This window comes from Vipera berus (genome assembly GCF_964194415.1).
Source record: "Vipera berus genome assembly, chromosome: 5".
NCBI classification, from domain to species: Eukaryota; Metazoa; Chordata; class Lepidosauria; order Squamata; family Viperidae; genus Vipera; species Vipera berus.
This window is the reverse complement of record NC_138207.1, coordinates 43,313,923-43,337,276: the sequence shown is the minus strand read 5'-3', so window position 1 is coordinate 43,337,276 and position 23,354 is coordinate 43,313,923. Positions and strand designations below refer to the sequence as shown.

Here is a 23,354-nt window from a genome sequence, read left to right as displayed (position 1 = left end):
TCCGTGATGGATATTTTGAATAAGAGAATGGAAAGCATTGATAAATATTAACTATTCCAATTATCTTTTTTAAAGTATTGTATCTTTGTATAATGCTTGCTTTAATTGATTGTGCTCATCTTTACCTACCTCTAAACAATTTCATTACTTTTTTTTACTGATATAGTTTAAATTATACCCTTACTGTAGTATTAAATCTTATGCCATTAACAATGAGTGTTCCCTAATATTAATAATGATAGTAATAATAATATTCTAACATCACATAAAAAGTAATACAGGTAGTCCTTATTTTTCAGCTGTCTCATTTAGGATCCATTTGCAGTTGTGACACTAATGAAAAAGTAACTTTGTGACAAATCATTGCATTTACAATCTTTGTAGGTCTATAAAACAAAAGAAAAACCAAAATAAACACAGCCATGATTTCACTCAATGACCACTTCACTTAATGACCAAGCTGCTGGTCTCAATTGTGGTTGTTAAATGAGGTCTAGATCTAGAAGATAATAAAAGATAAAGAATCCTGAGAAAATGTGTGAACATCCCATCAGAGATAATATAAAAATGTCAAATTGGGATAACAATGTGATGAGATTTTTTCCATTTAGTCCACAAAAATGAAGATATACAGTATAATAGCATTCCTATTTGTGTTAATACACCTTATACAGATTTTGTACTCTGGGATTTCAGTTGGAAAACCCCCATTTATGACCATGGTGGCTATGGGTGATTTATACTTGTACTTGTGTATTCATATACAATCATTCATTTAGTTGCTGTTCAAAATCACAATGGCACTGAAAAATTGACTTATGACCATTTTATATAAGTAGTCTTAGAATTACAACAGTTCATGTAGTAGCGTTTCGAAGTTACAGTGGCATTGAAAAAAATGACTTATGAGCGTCACACTTACAACCATTGCAACACCCCTATGACCATGTGATCAAAATTCAGACATTTGGCAACTATCATGTATTTATGACGGTTGCAGCGTCCCAGGGTCATGTAATCACCTTTTGCAACTTTCTGACAAGCAAAATCAATGGGGAAGCCAGATTCACTTAAAAACTGTGGCAAGAAAGATAATACAATGGGGGCAAAGCTGACTTAACAACTGTGTCCACTAGCAACAGAAATTTTGGGCTCAGTTGTGATCATAAGTCATGACTACCTGTACACTTATGACTGTTGCAGCATCCCTGTAGTCATATGATCAAAATTTGGACACTTGGCAACTGGCAGGTATTTATGATTATTGCAGTGTCTGGGGTCATGTGATCACCTTTGGCAAACTTCTGACAAGCAGTCAATGGGAAAGCTAAATTCACAACAACCATATTACTTACTTAACTTCAGCAATTCATTTAACAACTGTGGCAAGAGAAGTCATAAAATGGAGCAAAATTCACTTAACAACTGTCTTGCTTAGCAATGGAAATTTTAGTTTCAATTTTTGTCATAAGCCGATGACTATCTGTAGGCACATGTGAGGAGAGACCCTTCAACAGAACTGCATGCATCAAAGACTCCATTAATGACTTATGCTGCGTGTCATCCCTTATAGACAAAAAATAATAAGCCACAGGAGGATTATGTACAACAAATGTTAATCTCTTTCCTTCCAAACTGTTACCTTTTCAGTAAAAAAGCAAATTGCCAAATGTATAATTAACTAGGAATTCTTTTTAAGCTAATGAAAAGATTTCTGCTATAGATTTGATTCCACACTTGCTTTATTGAGATAAACTAAGAATGAGTCATTTGGAGATGGAATGATATGAAATCCAACAAGTGAGGTCAAAATCAAGCTCTTCAACATCCATTGATTTTTATTTGTTACTTTACTGATATTAAATTAAGGTGGTTGCAGTGATTCTCTTTTAGTTATAAAATGCAAATTAGATGTGTGGGTGCACTAATAAAAGGATTCAGAAATAATCTGAACAAGAACGTAATGACAGCATATTGAACAATGGAGCACTCATTTGGAAAAATTGTATTCCACTTGTAGTGTCATTTGTTATGAAAGAGGCATCAGTAGTTCCCTTTTTTTAAAAAAAACCAAAACTAACTAACTGATGAGTGGGTTATGAATATAAAGTATTGGTAAGTAAATCCTGAAATGGAGCGATAATGGACCAAAACTTAAAAAAGGTATTTTGATTTATAACACAGGCTATCTTAGTGTATATTCCTATGATTAGTTTTTTCTTTCAAAAGAAAGAAAATATCATATTTGATAAAGTATGTTTTTTTTCTGAATCGACCATACATCTAGTTTTTGCTCTGACATGTCATTGTAGTGAATATATTGTCAATACATTGGAAAAGGCATCCCAGCAATCCAGCCGCTCTTTTAAAACATTCTACATCTTATGATTTTGAGTGAATTTGTCAGTTCCATTCATCCCTGCCCAGTTGATAAATATTTATTTATTTATTAATTAGATTTCTATACCGCCCTATTCCCGAAGGACTCAGGGTGGTTTACAGGGCAAAGTTAAAAACAGTTAAAACAGTACAAAAGTTAGAATACAGTTAAAAATAAAATAGAATTAAATAACGTTAGCCCAAATTTAAAATTTAATTTAAAATTTAAAAATTTAAAACCCCTCAGTCCAGGCCAGCTAAATCAAACAACCAGGTTTTTAGGTTGTTTAGTTAACTTCTTGATTTTAGAACTTCGGCTCATCTGGCCCCTTCATTATGTAATTCTTAAAAACTTGAACTGAAAATTCTAATACTATGTCAGTCCCAACATTTACAAAATAAATATCAACAGTAGGGAGTAGCAGTAAAGCTCTATAGATAGTTCTTGTTTAGCGATCATGGTTGGGACCTGCAAATTATCAATAAGCAAAGCATTTGCTAAATGAAACCATGACTGTGCTTATGATCTTTTCAGCGTTCCTTTGCTTTACAGACCTGAAAAGGTCATCAATGCAAGGATTGGTTGCAAAGTTATTTTTCATCATCGTCATAACTGCAAATGATCACTATGCAAGGCAATTGCTAAGCAAGGTCTACCTGTATTTGAAAAGCAGTCAAATTTCATTACATTTAATAGCTATATCTTCACTTTGCCTTCATTATATATAGTCACTTTGTGAGGAAGATGTTATTTCAAAATATGTTAAATAGATATAGATAGATAGATAGATAGATAGATAGATAGATAGATAGATAGATAGATAGATAAGAATCCCTTTATTATTTAATTCAGTCACTTTTCAGTCTTCACATGTCAGTACAGTGGCTTTAGGTGCTCACTTAGACATTATTTCAATGGCTTGACAAAGCCTGATGACTAAACCCTTAAGCAGCACAAATGACGCTTGGCATTGTGTTTGTATTCAAATGAATAAAAGAAACCTGTTGCTTTAAATCAAGCTTGCTGTGACTCTGGAAACAAAGTAAACAGTGTCTTGGTAAAACCTTGTTCCAACCACATAGAGTCTGATGACAGGTGCTCTGACTGAAGGTCATTGCTGTTCTCAAAAAAGGATTTTCCCAGTCCAGGCCTCAGAACTTCACTGTAAGCTCTTTAAATCACTTTAAAGAGCGAATAGAATTTGCAACTGTAGGTGAAAAGCTGTTGGTAGAAGATTTAGGCTGAAAGAGGAAGCGGCTTAAACAGCAACACTAGGTAAGTGAAAATGTTCTGTCTCTATTGTGGAGAAATGAGAGTGGAATCTCAGACAGCTAAGAAGAATACAAGTCTAGAAATTCAGACTGTGTCAGGGAAAAGAAGCCAGTTATATTCTAGTTTTTAGTCTTTTTAATACTTACCCTTTCAAATTCTCTGTTACCATAGAATATTGGTTACAGCAGAGAAGGTGAAATGGTTGTGTGATAGTTATTGATTATTGATTAATCTAGTCATCCATCTAGAATAGTGTTTCTCGATCTTGGCAACTTTAAGTTGTGTAGAATTGGAGCCCACATATGTTAAAGTTGATGAGATTGAGAAGTACTGACCTGGAAGTTCTTTTAAAAAGACCCCCCCACACACCCTCCCAAAAGAAAGTTTTCCCCAATGTGAATCTTTGGATTGCCCAGAAACAAACAACAACAAAAAAGCACCCCCTGTTCCTAAATCATCTGGCATGCTCTGACATCATTTATAAGAATATACTAAAATGAGAATTGTGATTTTTTAAAAGAGTCAGTTTGCATGTGCATGTGTGCACGCATGCATGCTCGTATGCAAAAGAAATAAAAGTTGCTCCTTTGTTAGAAAAGCAGCGTTTTTACTATATGAGAGAAGAAGACTGCATTCATGAAGGAAAAATAATTTTTGAAATTGCATATAAGGCAATGGTAAACACAAATGTGATGGTTAAAAGGTCAAAAATCAAAACCTCTTAAACTTATAGTGTAATTGTATATTTTCATTGAACTTGGAAAAACCACCCTGAATTCATCAGTCCTGTAAGTCAGCATCTTACTTTGACTAAGCATGTATTCCTGTTATTAAAATATTATTCACTTTAAATTTGATAGGTATGGATGTACACATACCGTATGTAAATACTGAAACTTTACTGAGTTAACAGGTTGGGATAAAGGCATACCAAGAATTTATTGTTCTGACAACTCTATGAATAATTTCAGTCCACACCCATTAATGTTCACATTTAAATAATCCTAAGTAATGCAAAAGAAATACACAAGTTTAAAGGTACTCTGTTTGAAACCAAAACAGAAATGTCAACAGATGTATCCATCTGCACAAGATTAGTTGACAATATTCTGGACTGGGAGGCCTAGCTTATGGCCACTCATGCTTCCCAGTTAGACTACTGCCACACTCGCTATATGGAGCTGTCCTTGAAAACCCTTCATACATTATAATGCATAACTCATGCAGTGTCAAACCCCCTGGTTTGTGCACATTGCCTACCATAGCTGTTGCACAAATCTTAGTTTCTTTCCAGGTGCAATTTAGGGTGCTGGCTATCACCTTTAAAGCCCTGCATGGCATGGGTCCAGGTTATTTGTGGAATCATCCCTGAAGGTGTCTGCCTGTTCCCCCAGGTTGCATAGGGCAGGCCTGCTCCAGGTCCCTCAAATGTTGCCTTCTAATGAGACCAAGCAAGTGTGTCTTTTCTGCAGCAGTCAGTGCCCCATGGAATACCCTTCCTTCTGGTCCAGAGACCCTCCAAACTTTCACTCTTCTGGAACTCTTGGTGGAGCAGTGGTGCTAATGCCTCCTTAAGTAACACCAGCTGCCTGCAATTAGTGCAGGTTCGAGTCCCACCAGGCTCAAGGTTGATTCCGAGGTAGGTAAAATGAGGACCCAGATTGTTGGGGGCAATTAAGCTGACTTTGTAATAATGCCACTTGGGGGGGGGCGAAAGCCCTAATAAGCAGGCATATACATAGAATGAAGGCTACTGCTAAGCTTGTAAGCCGCCCTGAGTCTTCGGAGAAGGGCGAGATATAAATGGAATTAAAATAAAAATAAATAAATAAATAAAACTCTGGGAAAAACTAGCTCTTCCCCCAAGCATTGGAAACACTTAGGTTAAGTCCAGGGATTATATACTGTAAATTGATATACTGAAAAGCTTTGCTTGAGGCACAAGGTTCCTCTTTTACTTTACTTTACTTTTTTTCTTTTTGAGAGGGGGATTATTGTTGTGAACATACCAAAGTTGTGGCAATGAAGATGGATGGCCGTATAAAAAATATCCTATTAATTACAGTACATATTATAAATGAAATTCAGATAGAGCGTTTTAAATAATCTGTTTTTCCTTGGAGCTCAGCCAACTCTGTGTTTTCATGTTTGCCAGAATACTTTTAAAATGAACATGTTTAGACTTGCTTTTAAGGGGCACAATTACGCTATCATGCAGAAATCTAAACAAGTAGGTAACATTGCCAGCTATCTTTTTCTCCTGTTTCTCACCCATGCTTTTCCATCTTACATAGCAACACTCATAACAAATTGTAATGATGTCAACATGATGAAACATGCACATCATGCAAAAGCTGCAATTATGTACTTGCTTCACATCTGATGCAAATACACAAATCACACTCTGCATAATGATGTCATCATGCACATGTCATCAGTTGCCCCTACCATGTCCTCTGCAGATGCTCATGGTCTTACATATTTTATTATGTTTGCAGCATCTTCTGCTTCGTTTACCACTATTTTTGTCCCTTTCTCTCACACCACTTTCTCCTACATATCTTTCTGTCTGCCCAATTTCATCCATGCTTCATATTTGTGAGCCTAGTTCACTGCTACAGGTCATCATAAGATAGTAGATCCTTTCAGATGTTACAGTAAAACAACCTGCTTCAGAGAATGGGGAAGTCTCCTTGGCTGAAGGTGTTGAAACAAAAGCTGGATGACTATCTGTCAGAGATGTTGTAGTAATGTATTTCTCTTCTGCACAGAAGATTGAACTAATTTCCAGTATCCCTAGCAATCCTGCATTCAACATTTTGAATAGCAAGTAGCCCTGCCCTCTCCAAGTTGCACTAGTAACATCACTGAGGTTCTGATCTCCGTGCTTATAGGAGAACTATCCAAACAAGAGGGCTTTTGTATATATTAAAAGGTTTCCACATGAGCTTTGATAGTTCAATTAAAGTTTTATTACATTACCTGGGCATGTGAACTAGTGTTCAGTTTCATAGAATAGGGAGAGCAAAGTATTCAGTGTTATTTCTGATTACTGCTTTTAACATTTTAAATGGCTTACAACTTAGCTACAGAGGTTGTGCCTCTTGTAGCATGAGTCAGACTGCTATAAGATCACTTGAGGAAGTACTATTATGAAAACCGCTGGCTTCAGGTGAATAATAAACTTCTGACTTTTTCCCCAAGGACTTCCTGTTGAAAAATGCACCCTCTGGAACTCAGTTGCCCAAGGATCAAGACCTTCCCTCCCTCCCTCCCTCCCTCCCTCCCTCCTTCCTTCCTTCCTTCCTTCCTTCCTTCCTTCCTTCTAAAAACAAAGGTGTTTCTCATAGGTTTTCTATGCAGTTTTTTATAAATAGGCTTTTGCTGCTTTTACCAATGAGTTAAAGAATAATGGAATTAAAAACAAGACAGAATTCAGATATGAACTTTTTTATGCCAAAGTTGGGCTCTATACATTTTGACTTTAAGAAAAATGTTAGTCTGCTACTGACATATTCATTTTATTTATATAATAGATAAAGCTTTGGCAGATCTCTGACCTATAACTGGATAATGCAGGAGGAATTGTTTGATGTAGGGAGGATATAATTAAATTTAGTAGATGGAAAAGAAAGAAAAATGTACTTTATTTCATCTAAGTCCCAACTTGTTTCACTGGTTGCTGCAACTGGCTCTTGAGTCTTAAGCAAAACATCCTGACATATTGTTCTGACATCTGCTGACTGGACAGGGAAAGAAGTATCACTTCATAGCCTGAAGCAGTGTTCTTCACCTAGTGTGGAATAATACACCAAATTTCATTTTTTGATATTGCTAAATCTGTTTCATGTTGCCAATCAGGTATTTGTAGTAATTTAGAAGTAAACAGATTCACTTAAAATGATTGCCTAAAAATATATTCCATTCGAGAGAAGAAAACTTCTAAAGAAAACAAAATACGTACAGGAGCTAAGTTGCACTAAACCAGTCTTCCCTAAACTTGGTTGCAGAAATCAAATCCCCAAATGTTTACACATAGTGTTGCTGACTGAGGAATTTTGAGAGTTAAGGCTAAGTTAAGTCTTGAGGGTACTTAAATTGGGTAGGATTCGCCTAGAATCTCTTTGAATGCCACTATCATGCAATAATGATGTCATGAGTCTGCATTGCCCTAGAGTAGGCGTGTCCAACCCACGGCCCATGGGCCACATGTGGCCCTGGTGAGGTAGTAATGCAGTCCCACAAGACTGTATAAAAAAAATTAAGGATGTTTGTTATTTTATATGCAGTCCAAGACAATTCCTCTTCATGCGACCCAGGCAAGCCAAAAGGCTGGACACCCATGCCCTCGAGCAGGGGTGGGGAACTATGGCCCTTTTATGATCCGTGAACTTCAACTCCCAGACCCATACTGGCTCAGGAATTCTGAGAGTTAAAGTTCACAGATGGTAAAGGAGCCATACCTCCCCACCCCTGCCCTAGAGGATACCATGAGAATGGTAGAAGGGATTTGGTCCTCACCAAACCATTGCTTGGGGACTAAACTGAGTACATAAAGTTGGTGGTATGCCAGGCTCTAGAAATACAGGGAAGGCATATAGGTCAAGATCAGATGATATCAAAGTTACCAGATTCAGTAGTAAAGCCATGTAAAATATATTTCTCTTTTGATTCATTAATTTGACTTTTTAATCAATCACATTGCTAATCTCAGAACTCCTCTGAAAAGGATCACTGAACAAGTTTTCAGTATTCTTTTATTACCTTCTAGTGTTTTCCCAAAGTTCTACACCCCTCATCTGGCAGCCCTACTATACATTGTGTCTCTAATTATATTTGCCCCGTGTGTCCACCTGCAGGAACTTGATATTACTCATTGATATTTGCTATGAGACTGGTAACTGTATATACACCAATCCAGCTATGAACATGGCAGCCTTGAACGTTAGTAGAGCATTTGGAAAGAACAAAACAAACAAACAAACAGAAATTAGATGGGCAGTTTTAAGCTAACAGCAGTGAGCAATTAGTTCCTTATTGTAAGTAAGAGGAAGGAACCTGAAATTGCCAGTACATGTTTTATGCAACTGAAAACCTAGCTGTGTTTTTTTTTCTCCTGTCATCAGGGTGTGGACAGGGTGATAGGTAACATAACAATTCATACTTTGAATTCTTGTAGACAGTTCCTGAAATCCTGAAGAAAAAATATGCACAGGTGTAGCTTGAGGAATAATGACGAATACAATTAAAGTAATCACAAATACTTTTTAAATTTGAAAACATACATGTGCCCTGTCTCTTTTAGAAAATAATACTATATTTATTGAACTATTGAACTGAGAAAAGATATGGACATGAAAAAGGGGGATTTTTGCTTCTTATTTTAATGAAAATCAACTAAATTCATACTTTTTTAAAAACATTATTTTTTATTTTATTTTTTATTTTAATTCCATTTATATCCCGCCCTTCTCCGAAGACTCAGGGCGGCTTACAAGCTTAGCAGTAGCCTTCATTCTATGTATATGCCTGCTTATTAGGGCTTTCACACAAACCCCAAGCGGCATTATTACAAAGTCAGCTTATTGCCCCCAACAATCTGGGTCCTCATTTTACCTACCTCGGAAGGATGGAAGGCTGAGTCAACCTTGAGCCTGGTGGGATGCGAACCTGCACTAATTGCAGGCAGCTGGTGTTACTTAAGGAGGCATTAGCCCACTGCTCCACCAAGGCATTTCATTTTTCCAGATTATGAGAGGTAATTAATTGATCCAAGTATTAATACAAAAAAGTATGAAGTAGGAAAAAATGGTGTAAAGTGCAATTTCATAAATAAGTATATGAAAATGTACTTATGTACATTTATGTAAATAGATTATCTAAATTTTTTGCATTTTTTATTTTGTTTTGATTTACTATAAACATTTAGAAAAGAACACTGCTAGTAATAGGAACCAGCATGGGATAATCAAGAATAATTCCTTATCTCTTTTTACACCAGAGTGATTAGTTTAATAGTCCAAGGAATGCTGAAGATGCATCAAAATTTGCTCAATAAATTTATGATAAATTATGATATGACAACTGTATTGGCAAGATGGATAAGTATAAGCTAAATGGCATTACAGTTCAGAGCATTTGCAACTGATTAAACTTCTGTAACCAAAAGTAGCTTAAGCATGGTGTTTCAGCAGCTTGGAGCAAAGTATGGAGAAGGAATCCCCCCAGGGCTTAATCCTTCATCCTGTGCTATTTAGCATCTTTATAAAGAATTTATGGAGTGGAAGGAATGTAGGAATGTTTACCAGATTTCCAAGTGACAGCAAGCTAAGGGAATACTTTCGAGGACAAAAATCATAATTCAAAATTACCTTAATAGGTTTGAACATTGGGCCAAACCCAACAGTATGAGGTCTGTGACAAGAATAAGGACCTCAATAGGAAAAATCAAATCATAAGCATGGGGAGATTTACCTTGGAGATGTGTGTGAAATCTACATGTACTAATTGTCAGGCACAAACAACCAGGTTCGCATGTGAAGGTTCAAAATTGCTGATTTATTGCTCAAGCCTGTGCTCAGAATCTAATAGTTTGCACCTGTGTAAAACTAGATAAGGGTCAATAGCATTCAAGAGGGGGTTGGACTTTGTCCTTTTGTGACTATGTAGAGATTCTAAACTGATGCCTTGCTTGATTCCTCCCCTGACTCTGCCAGTTTCTCTCCTACACAAATGGGCCTGTAAGTAGCAAGGGAGCAAGTGTGTTACAATGCTATGATACAGACTCTATCCTTTATGTATATCCATGTGACATTGCAACACAATGGCACTACAATGTACATTTCATCATTTTGTTGTCATAAAAAATAAGTGTGGATATCTAGGCATGTATAGTGCAACAACTTAACAAGTCAGTGTAATCTTGGCCTGCAATAACTGAACCACAAAATTTCTCTATGCAGAATTTGAGATAGACCATGCTTGCTTCCTCCAGAGCTGATGCCTGAAAAATAACCTTAAACCATTTGAAAGACTGTATTTAACTGTACTATTACCAGGCATTAATCATTTATGTTTATGCCTAACATATCTCTCAGTAAAGACTGTCACCCTCATTTTTGTACAATTAGTAGTTAGATTTTTTCCCCCTAAACAGGAGGAGATTCCACAAGAGTTGCTGAGAAGGCAGAAAATGCATCAGTACATAAATGCATGGCTATTGGTTTGCATTTAGTTTTGGAGGATGAAATTCCATTTACTTCACTGCTAGCACCATGGAGACCACATAGATTATAAATAGAATGGGAGCCAGAATATACTGATGCTTAACATCTTGCTGGATGAGAATATGAACTAACAAACTATTTTGGCTGTAACATCTAGCTTGCATCAAAATCAGGTCTGACTCGCTTAATAACCATGTTATATAGCAATGGAATTTCTGGTCTCAGTTGTGGTTGTAAATCAAGGACTACTTGCATGGGAACCACCAATCAGTATTTACTTTCAATGACTTAGCAACTGTAAGTTTTATATAATAATTTCTTAGGGGCAGATAATGTCATGGCTCTGCTGGACATGTCATTTGATGAGGCAGGGGCACCTATGGAAAACAGTCTTGGTGTGAGTGATTCAAGTAATGGTGCAACCAATGACTCTACTGCAATTGAGGAAATTCCTACAAGCCCCCAGGGTGCTTGCCTACTCCATGACAGCCTCTCCAAGTGTAAAATTCAGCAACTCAGTCATAAACAGAGGCATGTGATGAAAATTTAATAGCAGAAAGCAGGTGAAGCAAGCCTACAGCAGAGCCAATGTTGAAGAATAAGCTGTCCCAGTTATGTATTGGGCAGAGATACAGCATGGCTGATTTCTTAGCCTTACTCCCTAAGAATGTTTCAGGCCTCAGCTGTCATGTTGGTGAGCCACCCAAAGTTAGTTAGAACATGGGGATGGGGATGATATAAATATTTTAAATAGATAAATAGTTTTTTTTTGCTTTTTTGTTGTGCTGGGTATTCTATCTCACTTTATTGGATTCTTGGCTTTGATCTATGCCAAGTTTTAAAATATTGGTAAAAAGGATTATTTTCTTCTTAAAGTTCAATCTGAGTTTGCTTGTCACTGGACTGTGGCACGCATCCAGCTTGCAATCTTGTTGGCTGGCAGTCAATACTCCCAGCACATAAAAGATAAGGAGTGGCTCTAGAGCATAGTCTGCAGATAGCCCTCAACTTATGACTGGTTGTTTAACCAGTCAAAGTTATCATGGACTTAAAAAAAAAAAGAGAGAGAGAACCTTCCTCACAGTTACTATTGCCGCCCTCCCTCCATTGATCATATTTCAGCCCTTGGTAACCAGCTTGCATTTACGATGAGTTACAGCATTCTGTGGTCGCATGGCCAAGATTTGCAATGCTTTTTTGCCATTTTCTGGCAGCAAAAAAGCAAAAAATACCCATTAAAATCTGCAGTGACTCACTTTATCACTGTCCAAAAAAAAAAGAGTTGTAAAATTGAGTCTAATCATGTGGTCATTTTCCCCTTCTCTCAACCCTTCCTTCAGATATTAGTTTTGTAAATCATTTTCAGCATGTGATCAAACTACCCCAATGACTTATTTCATATTACTTTTATATTCACTCCAATTCATTTGGTGCCCATGCATTCCTGGTCCTATCTCTTCTTGTTTTATTACACACAATTTTTAAACATTTACCACAAACCATAAATTTAACTAACTCTGCATTCAGTTTCTCCTAACACTTCCATGTAATAAAGTGGGAAGAAGCAAAAGATTATACATAGCTCTTTTTATTTCTTTTGACAAACATTCATTCCTTGAAACAGATTACACGCTTACAGAAGCATTCTATTAACCTTTGGACATCTGAAAATGTTTATAGCTAGTCCCCACTTAATAACAGTAAAAATCTCCTCTTCAATTATGTAGCCCTTGAGTAGACTCTGAATTAAAGTACTTAACAATGCCCCTCTCTGGTGTTTCTGTCCATCTAACTTAATAATTTTTACATGGAATTCATTTAGAATTTATGTGTCGGTGACACAAACTGTCAGAACGGCACAAATACTTTCAGAAAAATATAACACTGATGCACTCTCCGATTTCCCATTCCCTGTGCAATTTGCTATGAGACTATATTTGCATACCTATTGAGTATTGTGGATTTTCTGAAACTGCCAAAGACTGACCCTTTAGGAAAACCCTTCTCAATAAAAACAGAAACAAAAACAGTAAACTTAATTTGAATTGCTTAATGTTGTTTCTACCAGGTTCTATTTGTTTTTTCTTTTATTTCTCCTCTAAGTGGCTTCTTCTGCATGTGGTCACTTGATATTCATGTTATCCATTTTATTTGTTGGGCTGCCAGTTAAGGTCAAAGGTCAAATTACAGTTAAACCACAGTTTAATAATCATAGCTACTTGTCTCCCATCTGAAATTCTGGATTGTTATATACAAGAACTCGGAAGGTTGTTCTTTGCTTGAGTTAGGAATATAATAAAGAAATTGGTGAGCAAGCCCAGCTACTTTTGGTAAAGCATGATACTGAGGAACAAGGAAAGTGAAGATGAAGGATACATTTTTTTTCAGAAGCTGTGAAAAAGTTGTCTGATTCTATTTGTTTTCTTTAATTCAGTTTAAGAAGATTGCAGCTCTACTTCCATCTTCCTTGAGCAAAAGCCTCCCTGAATTCAAGTGGATTCACATCTGAGTAGGTGTTTATAGGACTGCAAGGAACAATTTAGCTAAACATTTTATATGGTTTATGTTGGCTAGAAAAAAAGGAAGGCGGGATTTGTGGCTATCTGCTACATTCTTTGAATAGATGCTTTCTTGTTTAAGTCTCTGTGCTGTAATATAGGCTTACCTGGAATTAAGTCACATTCTGAGCTCTTCCTATTCACTAGTTCTTTAGGTGGTATAAAGGATACCAGCATAATATACTGCCTGAAATGATTGGTGAAGCACATCACCTTGTATACATGGTAAAACTGCTGTTAATTTAAGGGGAAAGCATTATTGTAAGAACTGACTAGCAATGTTTGACTTAGGACTGCCTGAAATATTTGCTGGGGAACAATGGAATGCAAGAAAAAAGTAGTTTCTATGGCATCTTTGTGTTGTGGTTATGTGCAAGTCAGGAAAGACCATGGATTGTTAATAGGAACATAAAATGCAGCTTTTTTGACACTTTCATGAAGAGGCATGTGGAGCCAATGTGAATAGAAGTGTTGCACCTAATTGATATCTATCTTATCAAATGTACAAATATTATTTCTTTAGGGCTTCAGGGACCAAATGTGTATCTTGGGGGAGGGAAGAGCAAAACAAACAGTGCATATTATGCTACTCTGGAAATCATAATGAAATAACCAGGAGCCTGTGCTTGATTTTGAAAATGTTGGCAAGCTTGACTTATTCCTTAGTAGTCTTATCAATAAGTAGTGAGAAAGGCCACCCAGATTACATTTCTAACTACTCCTCTTGGAATAAAAGAATATTTATTTATAAATGAAATATCCACAAAATTCCAGAGAAATCCCATAGGATTGTTACACTGTATGTAAGATATTGGTTTGTTTTTTCATGTTTTTTAAAATCTGCATTTGTGTTTAACTGCTTATGTATCTGTGTTTAATTGTTTAAGATTAAAAACAGTTAAGCAAATATTGTTGTTTTACTTATTTGCCACCCAGAAACACATTTTTGAGATGGGCAACTACATAAACATGATCAAACAATGTTCTACCAAGTAGAGTCCGATTCTCTCCTTCACCTTCCCTTCCACAATGCATAATTCACTTGAGGCTGAATATACAGGTAGTCCTCAACTTACAACAGTTTGTTTAGTGACCTTTTGAAGTTATAAAAACACTGAAAAAAGTGACTTGTGACCATTTTTCACACCTATGACTGTTGCAACATCCCCACAGTCTTGTAATCAAAATTCAGATGCTTGGCAACTCACTCATATTTATGACTCTTGCAGTGTCCTGGGGTCAGGTGATCCCCTTTTGCAACCTTCTGACCAGCAAAGTCAATGGGGAGGCCAGATTCATTTAACAATGGTGCTACTGACTTATCAACTGCAGTGATTCACCTAACAACAGTGGCAAGAAAGATCATAAAATGGGGCAAACCTCACTTAACAAGGTGAAGATGCTGCAACAGAAATTATGGTTGAAAGTTGAGGAATACCTACACTGTAGAGGTCTTTGGTTGGCATTTTGAGGCTCTCTCCCTCCCCAGCTTTCAACTATTTATTTGAAGAAATTGAGAAAGAGAGACTCAAAAGTTTTCATCTTTGTTTTACTAATGGTTAAATCATACCACTGATATCTTTTGTGCATTCAGTCTGAAGTAATATTTAGCATTGAAGCAAGAGATGAATAATCTAGACTTCTTTTTCTATATTCATTCTAAACATTTAATACGTTATTTTAATTGAGTGATCTCTGTAGAGGTTTTTGGGAATAGCCTTGAAAGACAGGAGGAATTGCTGCTACCAAGGCAATGATCAGACAGGCACAGGATGAGTCCATGCCAAGAAACAAAAACAAAACAGGCTCAGGGAGACCTCTGGCTGATTCAGTGAGGGAGGAGGAAAGTTCATCCAGATTTGCAAGATCCTGGTAAAACTGCTGTTTCAATAAAATTAGTATATAAACATTGGCTTCTTAGTCTGATCTATCTTAAGGACTGACAGGCATAGTATAGCCCCATTCTAGATGTACATTGAGGGCACTGTGTGGGGGGGAGTGTTAGCCCAATTTAGGTCAGCATGATTTCTTTTGACTCCAGAATGGGAAGAAATATAGCAAAGTATTACTGAAGATGAAACCTTTATTTGCAAAGTATTAATAAATATGATAACAGACATATAAACATTAGATGAAATAATAAAATCTCCTTGGTTTGTGATCAGGCAGCAAAATTAACCTTAATTTGAAGTGAGTTTGGAAGTTACAGTTTGTGCTAGCTATGGTTTGGCATAGTATGTGCTTTGATAAATTGTGTTTAGCTCGCTGCTTCCCGAAGCAGATCCACTATAGCAGCCGGAAGGACCTTATGAGTTCTGAGAGGATGGGGGTGGGTGGGTGGGGGAATAGCATCTTCATATATTTGCAATCTGAAACCATATTTTCAATTAATTAACTATAATTAATTCAATTAGTATTTGATGTAACATCTGAAAGTATTTATATTAATGCATAATATTGTGAGATGGACGGCAAAAAAATTAATAAACAAGGCATTAATGGTTAATGCATACTGTAAAGATATTAAGTGCATCTGGAAGTAAAGGCTTTTTTCTAATCCTTGATATTGGGATTTTACAATTATTGCTACTAATGATTTTGGTTAACTAGAAAAAGGTAGGGTTACCAGGTATCTGAACAGGACATCTGAAGGGGACACTGACAGTTGGAAAGGAAGACAAGCTGAGATGGGGGAGGAAGACACATTGTTTAACTTTCTTGGCATCTGTGATAAAAATTACAGTACAAAACTGCTCCAAAAGTACTTAGATCTATATGCATGTGAGAGTATATTTTCCAACATCAGAAAGACTGGTTTTTTAACGGCAGGAATGTGCTGGAGGGTTAGCCAGTAACTGATTAAGGTTTAGTCAATTTCAGGTAGTAGAACAGGCTGGGAAAGGAAGGGTAGAAATCATCTAATTAAGGTCACAAAAGGGAGCTTGTTAACTTGCCTTAGCCCTTATTACAGCAGTGCTGTTGTGAAGAAAAGCTGCTCATGAAGAGAAAGCTTGGACAATATTTGATTTTAAGACTATGCCTATTGGACAGAGGACATAAAGATAAAAAGGAGGATATGCTCTCTTTTGCTGGACTTCTGGTAACCCTAGTCAAAACAAACTTCCCTATTGCTTAGGCTGACTTATTGTACCAGTACATTGTATATCATCTAACTTTGCTGAAGGAAGAGAGGGACATGGCATAAGAGAAGAAACTCTGGGAAACAAAATTTTGGTTTAGGATTTTAATCTGGCTACCTATTTTTAAAAATCTATTTCCAGCCTCTCTTTAGCTTATTGTTAAAGATAATCCTAGATCAGAAATGTGTTTCCTCAAGGACCTTGTGCTTGAATATTTTAAAATATTATTTGTAGTGTTTTCCATTTTAAAAACTAAATTCTATTGAAATCCAAGCTAAATTGCAGTGTTAATACATAACTTTTCCATGTAAATGCAGTTCGTAGTAGTGCAGATTGTTGGATTAAGATAGCTGTGAATCATATCCAGATGAATGTTTTGAAAGCATTATGAATGAGCCTTCTTTCAATCAATGTGTCAAACTGTTTAATGATCTTAAAGGGGTATAGAATTAAGAAGAGTATCAATTTCTAAATTGTTATCAAGCAAAAATTTATTCTTCATATAAAATATTGTACTCTCTTTTTTTTAAATTCTCAAGCTGAGAGATCTGATGGAATGTACAAAACTTGCTCGAGTGCTTCCTTGTTATTAAAGAATAAAAATTGTTGCTATGGAGAAAGAAGAACTGGAAGAGGTACGACGACACCATCGTGGGAGATCAGCCAATGGTATTCAGAAGGATAGTCCTCCACAGGCAATATCATGTCTGGACTTGATCTCTGATGATGATTCTGAGGCATCTGACAGTAAGACCGAGAAAGAACCAAAGACACATTACATTCCTATTCGAAGAAATTCCATATATTACCGTTCTATCAGACTTCGAAACAAAAAGAAAGCAAGGAGTAGTAAAGAAGTTCAAACAGAACGTCTTGAAGGTAAGTAGCTACCTAAGTGGATAGCCTTACTTCTTTTCCCATTGAGATTAAAAATTATGGGTACTAATAGGAAAAGCAGGGGAAACAAGACAATGTCAGTCTACATGGACTCTAGAATATGGGTGCTCCCTTCAGACATCTGTTGGGTATCAAGTTACAGTTAAGTCTGAAAGGGCAACCAAAAAAAAGAGGTTTGAAAAGAGAAAGCCAACCATGGCAAGATCTGATAATTTTTATTTAAGTCTTAATTTACTTTGCCAAACCTGCCACAAATGAAGGAAAAGAAATTACCACAATATTTAATACAAATGAGGAAGCCTATATCTTTACTCCAAAGTAGAAATGGTATCATACAAATTAATCTTCAAAAGCGTAATAGAATATAATTTTAAAAACTTGGGTGATAAGTAACTCAAATCCATATGGATTTCTGCTTCTCAACACCACAAATAAATTATTGTATTTAACATTTATGTACACAATTCAGTGATTCAAAGCGATTTACTTATTCATTCATTTATTTATTTATATCTTGACTTTATTATTTTTATAAACAACTCAGGGTGGTGACTATATCAAATACACTCTCCTTCTCTTATTTTCCCCCTAACAACAACCCTGTGAGGTGGGTTGGGCTGAGAGAATGACTGGCCCAAAGTCATCCAGCTGGCTTTCATGCTTAAAGCAGGACTTGAATTCACAGTTTTCTAGTTTCTAGCCTGGTGCCTTCACGACTAGATCAAACTAATGCTTTCGTTCCTGCCAAGAAGTGTTGCTCTGATGCCCACTTAAAGTCCATTATTTTTCCAAAAGAGGGAGGAGGCCCCCTAAGAAGTGACGTGTTTTTTCCTTCCTTGGGACAGAGGTTCATCTTCTTGCTCCATATGACAATATAGGTAGTTCTCATTGGTTTATGGACCATTCAGATTTACAACGGGATTGAAAAAAGGGAGTTGGGACCAGTTCTTGGGCTTACGACTGTCACTGTAGTCTCACAGTCGTGTGAATCAAAATCTGGGCTCTTGCAAACTGGCATGTATTTACGATGGTTGCAGTGTCTCAGAATCATCGCTATTTGTAATCTTCCCAGCTAGTTTCAACAAGCCAAATCAACGGGCAAAACTGGATTTGTTTAATGACCAGTTAATTCACTAAACAACTGCAGTGATTCATTTAACAACTGTAGCAAAAAAGATTGTAAAAACCCACTTAGCAGCTACAACAGAAATTGTGGTCCCAGTGGTGGTCATAAGCTGAAGACTTCCTCTATCATTTGTGATAAATGACCAGGCCCTTATTTCATCTTATTCCTATGGCAGATCTCTGTGTAGATCTCTCTTTCACTGCAATACAGCAAGCAGACAGCCTAAAACTAAAATCTACTACTTAATATTCTATTCCTGTCCTGAATATAGTCTCTTTGGATGAAATAAGCTTTTCTGTGTGCAAGGCAGACATGTCAAGGCAGTAGGCTGACAGGAAACCATGCAGTTTTCCTCACTGAATCACCTGGATTCTAGAGACTCACTGCACCAAGCCTCTGACCTGCATTCAGCAGAGTCATTGCAATTGAAAACAACACAACCCTTTTGGAGTCTGGTACCGTAGAAGAATCTATTTGGGGAAAAAGCCTGCTCTCCAGTGGATGGAGGGTGTAGCCTTCAAGTTGTGCTGTCCTGCATACTCTCTGCTGTTTCTTTGTTGAACTAGTGTTTGTTCACCTAAAAAGCTGAAGAGGAATCCCTACGTTCTCCAGAACTCCTGGCTTCATTAGGAGGCAGTGAGTCTCTCTGTCACTCTCTCTCTCTCTCAGTTAATATTTATTCAAACTAGGAAAGAGTAAATTTCAACCTTCCAATCTCAGTGGATTACTGCCCGCCCCCATAAAACCTAAATCATTGACCAATGGGGAATTACTTCTTGCAGCGTTGGCTAAAATGGACAGACAGTAAGAATGGGTGAGCTTTTTATCTTTTAGCTAATATTTTGAGTATGTTGAAATATTGTTTGTTTACAAAATTGAATTAGGCTCTGTTACTATACCATCAAAAGTGGGCATTTGCTTTCTTTGGAAAGGAGTTCTGATCTTATTTTTTTAGATTTATTATTTATGATTTATATTCACCTTTCCTGCCAGTAGGAAGCCATTGCTCTTTTCGGGGGGGGGGGAAGAATGTTAGTAGGAGAAATAATGTTGTTTACTGCCGAGAGTAAATCCAAATGAAGAATTATTGTCTTCTACAAGAAAAAATAACGAGTTTGGCACAGGGAGGGTGGAGGCTAGCTGGAATCGCATAGTTAATTGGCCACAGGATCAACTGTGTCCTAGTATCAAGGTCAAAGGGGTAGCTGATTCTGGATTTACACTTTTGCTGGTCAAAAATAAGGACAGACAGAACACATACAGTAAAGTGAAAATGTATTCTAGACTTACAGAATGAGATGTTATGTGTAAAGAAAGCAGGTTTAACAGTAAATAAATTATGCAAATGCTAAACTGAACATACATGTGTATATTTTAAAAATAGCTGAGAAAAAAACAAGTTTCTTTTTACTAGTTTCATTTTAAAAGTTCATTTGAGTCTTATTACCTTATGTAGCATATTCAGTGCTGCAGTCATAAGAAGGAAGACACATCTCAAGAGAATCTACTACATTTTTAAGGCACCAAATCTTGCTTGCAGAATATTGTATTCCTGTTAGAAAGGCATCAAAGAAGGCAAAAAAGTGATGTGCAACAAATGACCAACAAATGTATATTTAATTGCAAAATTAACTATGTTAATAAAGGCCCCTAAAATACAAAGTATCACGGTGCATTTACCCCATGAATCAGATTAGGTTACATTTAGTGCTTTAGTGCTCATTTTAACAAGGACAGAATTTTTGAATAATATTGTCCTGCCTACATTAAGGCTGCCAGGCTGCCAGTAGCCAGATGAAAAAGGCATGAAATCAATAACTAACAGGAGGCTTGTGCATAAGATTCAAAGAAGAAGGTAGGAAAAGGCATCCAGTTCCAAAGGGAGTTTCTGTGGTCAGTTCAAGAACTGGAGTATCAGTGGACAGGGAAGATAGGAGCATGACAAAAGATAATAAAGAAGCGATTCAGAACTTAAGTTAGAATTGTCCCAGACATATTCCAGTTGTCAGCTGTTAAGGAAGTGTCAGCTTCTTTGTTTGTGAGAAGCCAGAGGAGGATTTATCTGGCTTTTGAGGAGCTGCTTATCTTCAGCTTTTGGTATGGGATGGCAGCGGGAACGAGAGCAGTAGGATTCGCCTGAGTTCTGCAGCTGCCATTGAAGCAACCACATGGACCAGGGGCCATTTTGCCAGTTTCTTCCATCTTAATATAATAATAATAAGTTGGAAGGGACCTTGGAGGTCATCTAGTCCAACCCCCTGCTCAGGCAGGAAACCCTATACCATTTCAGGAAAATGGCTGTCCAGTCTCTTCTTAAAAACCTCCAGTGTTGGAGCATTCACCACTTCTGGAGGCAGGATGTTCCACTGGTTAATTGTTCTAACTGTCAGGAAGTTTCTCCTTAGTTCTAGGTTGCTTCTCTCCTTGACTAGTTTCCATCCATTGCTTCTTGTTCTGCTTTCAGGTGCTTTGGAGAATAGCTTGACTCCCTCTTCTTTGTGGCAGCCCCTGAGATATTGAAACACTGCTATCATGTCACCCCTCACCCTTCTCTTCGTTAAACTACACATACCCAATTTCAGCAACCGTTCCCTATATGTTTTGGCCTCCAGTCCCCCAATCATCTTTGTTGCTCTTCTCTGTACCCTTTCTAGAGTCTCAACATCTTTTTTACATCGTGGTGACCAAAACTGGATGCAGTATTCCAGGTGTGGCCTTACCAAGGCATTGTAAAGTGGTATTAGTACTTCACGTGATCTTGATTCTATCCCTCTGTTAATGCAATCTTGGTGGATTGCAGCTCTTGTAGATTTGGTGGGGCTCTTCCCCTCCCAGCTGAAAACAGAATGGTCTAGGGTGAGTTGGGTTGGGTAGAGTGGGTAGCATTGACACGAGGTTTTGCAAGTTGGTGGTGAATTGGTTCCTGAGTAAAGGAATGTTGGGTGTGAGGCAAAAGCATCCCTGAGGCTGGTACAAGTCACTGTTAGTATCATTGATATATTGGGTACTATGTTGGTGCTCTTTGGCATAAGAGTAGAGCAGCTAGGCTCAGAGAAGATTGGTTGGGTGGGCAAGGAGGGACAGGCAAGGGTAATGATTAGAAGAGGCAGATGGGCTGCTCTTTGGGAAAATGGCCTCAATATTTTGAATCAGAGCATCTTCCAGCCCTTGTAGTCTGCCCTAAGGCCTGGTAATCAAGGCTGCAGAGACACTGGCTCCTGACTGCTATTATTTAATACACAGCCTGTAATAAAATTAGCCTCACCCATGATTTAATTGTGGGTCAGATATCTGACATTGTTTGCATCATCAAAACCTGCCTGAGTCTAGAGGAAGGGTTTAGCTGTCTGAGATGTGCCCTGCCGAGTTTTGTGTGTAGCATTAGCTGCAAAGCCAGAGTTAGGATGGAGGTATGGCAATTGTTACCTGAGAATTCATAACAGCTGTCAGGGCCACTACTCCACAGATTGTCTAATGTAAGATCCTCTTGGTAACATTGTACTACAGGGATCAGAAGTCACTGTTTCTAGCACTGATGATGTTACCTAGGTTGGGTATTGAAACATCTGCAAGAAAACAACTAAGCACAGAGAGCACTAAGGATTCCTCATTTCAACCCTGTGCTACAAATATTCTCCTTTATTGGTATTGCTCGTATAGCAGCCTTCCTGTTACATAGCAAGCACCTTATTGGAGCTGCTAGAGTCTGTGGCTTGGTTGACACTGGAGTTCCCCAATCTTAAATTTCCAGGGGATTTCAGTCAACTATTTGCCCTCCTTGTGTATAGCTTGGAAGTGGCTTAGCAATTCATGGTTACCATGGCAACTGTGGACCTAACCCAAATTAGCCTGGGCCTGACTACAACAAAGGCCATACAGCAGAACTGGTTTTTAACTAAGGGCACTTGGAATGGGATCTGGAACCGGTGATATCTCTTGCCATGAACAGATCACTCCCCACTGGGTCTAGAGTTCTGTGGTATCATTCCTGCCCATAGGAAAGCAGGACCTATCAAATAGTTTGCCCTGGCATGTGATGGACCCTACTGACTTCCACAGGAGATTGTTTTTGTTCCTGGGGCTCTGGTAGGGTATGACTGAAGCTTTAGCTGCTGCTTGAAATGCAGATAGTCCTCAACTTACATTGTTCATTCAGAGCCGGGGATCCAGCTGTACGAGTCTATGGAGTTGCCTGAGGCATAGTCTTCTCAGTCATCTTGGAGGCATTTAAACCTATTGGCCCTAATGAGGTATATAGGATTTTTTTATCTGTGACTTTAGCCAACTGTGTATTAGATCCCTTTCCCTCCTGATTGATTAAATTATCCCAGTAAAAAACAACCATCTGGATCCAAGAGGTGAGGAATGCTTCTCATTCCTGGACAAGGAAGCCTTAATCACCTCTTGTTTGGATTACTGTAACAAACTTTACATGGGGCTCTCCCTGAAGAGCATTTGAAAGCTGCAGATGATCCTCAAGGCTGCAGCACAAGTAGTTTATGGTGCTCTCGATACACTAATATAACACCTCTGCTCTGTGAGCTGCAGTAGTTCTCAATAGGCTTCTAGAAACAATTCATAGTGCTAAATACTACCTAGAAAGTTCTATAAGGCACAGGACCAGGCTATTTGTGAGATTGCCTGTCCCCAACTGAAACAGTTGCCTGCTCCCTAATTCTAGCATGGAGGGAATACACCGGGTCCCTTTGATCAATCAATGCCATCTTGTTGGACCTGAAGCTGTGCTTTCTCCAT

The 23,354-nt window shown here is 37.6% G+C and overlaps 1 protein-coding gene across 1 annotated transcript in view; it reads left to right on the top strand.

Annotated features, from left to right (window-relative positions):
• The first annotated feature begins 3,443 nt into the window (after nt 1–3,443).
• NGEF (neuronal guanine nucleotide exchange factor) overlaps nt 3,444–23,354 on the top strand; it is a 73,935-nt gene continuing 54,024 nt past the window's right edge. Inside the window, exons 1-2 of the mRNA XM_081330113.1 lie at nt 3,444–3,655; nt 17,116–17,455. Of these exons, the coding sequence (XP_081186239.1) occupies nt 17,188–17,455 (268 nt within the window). The 5' untranslated portion in view covers nt 3,444–3,655; nt 17,116–17,187. The remainder of the gene's footprint in view (nt 3,656–17,115; nt 17,456–23,354) is intronic.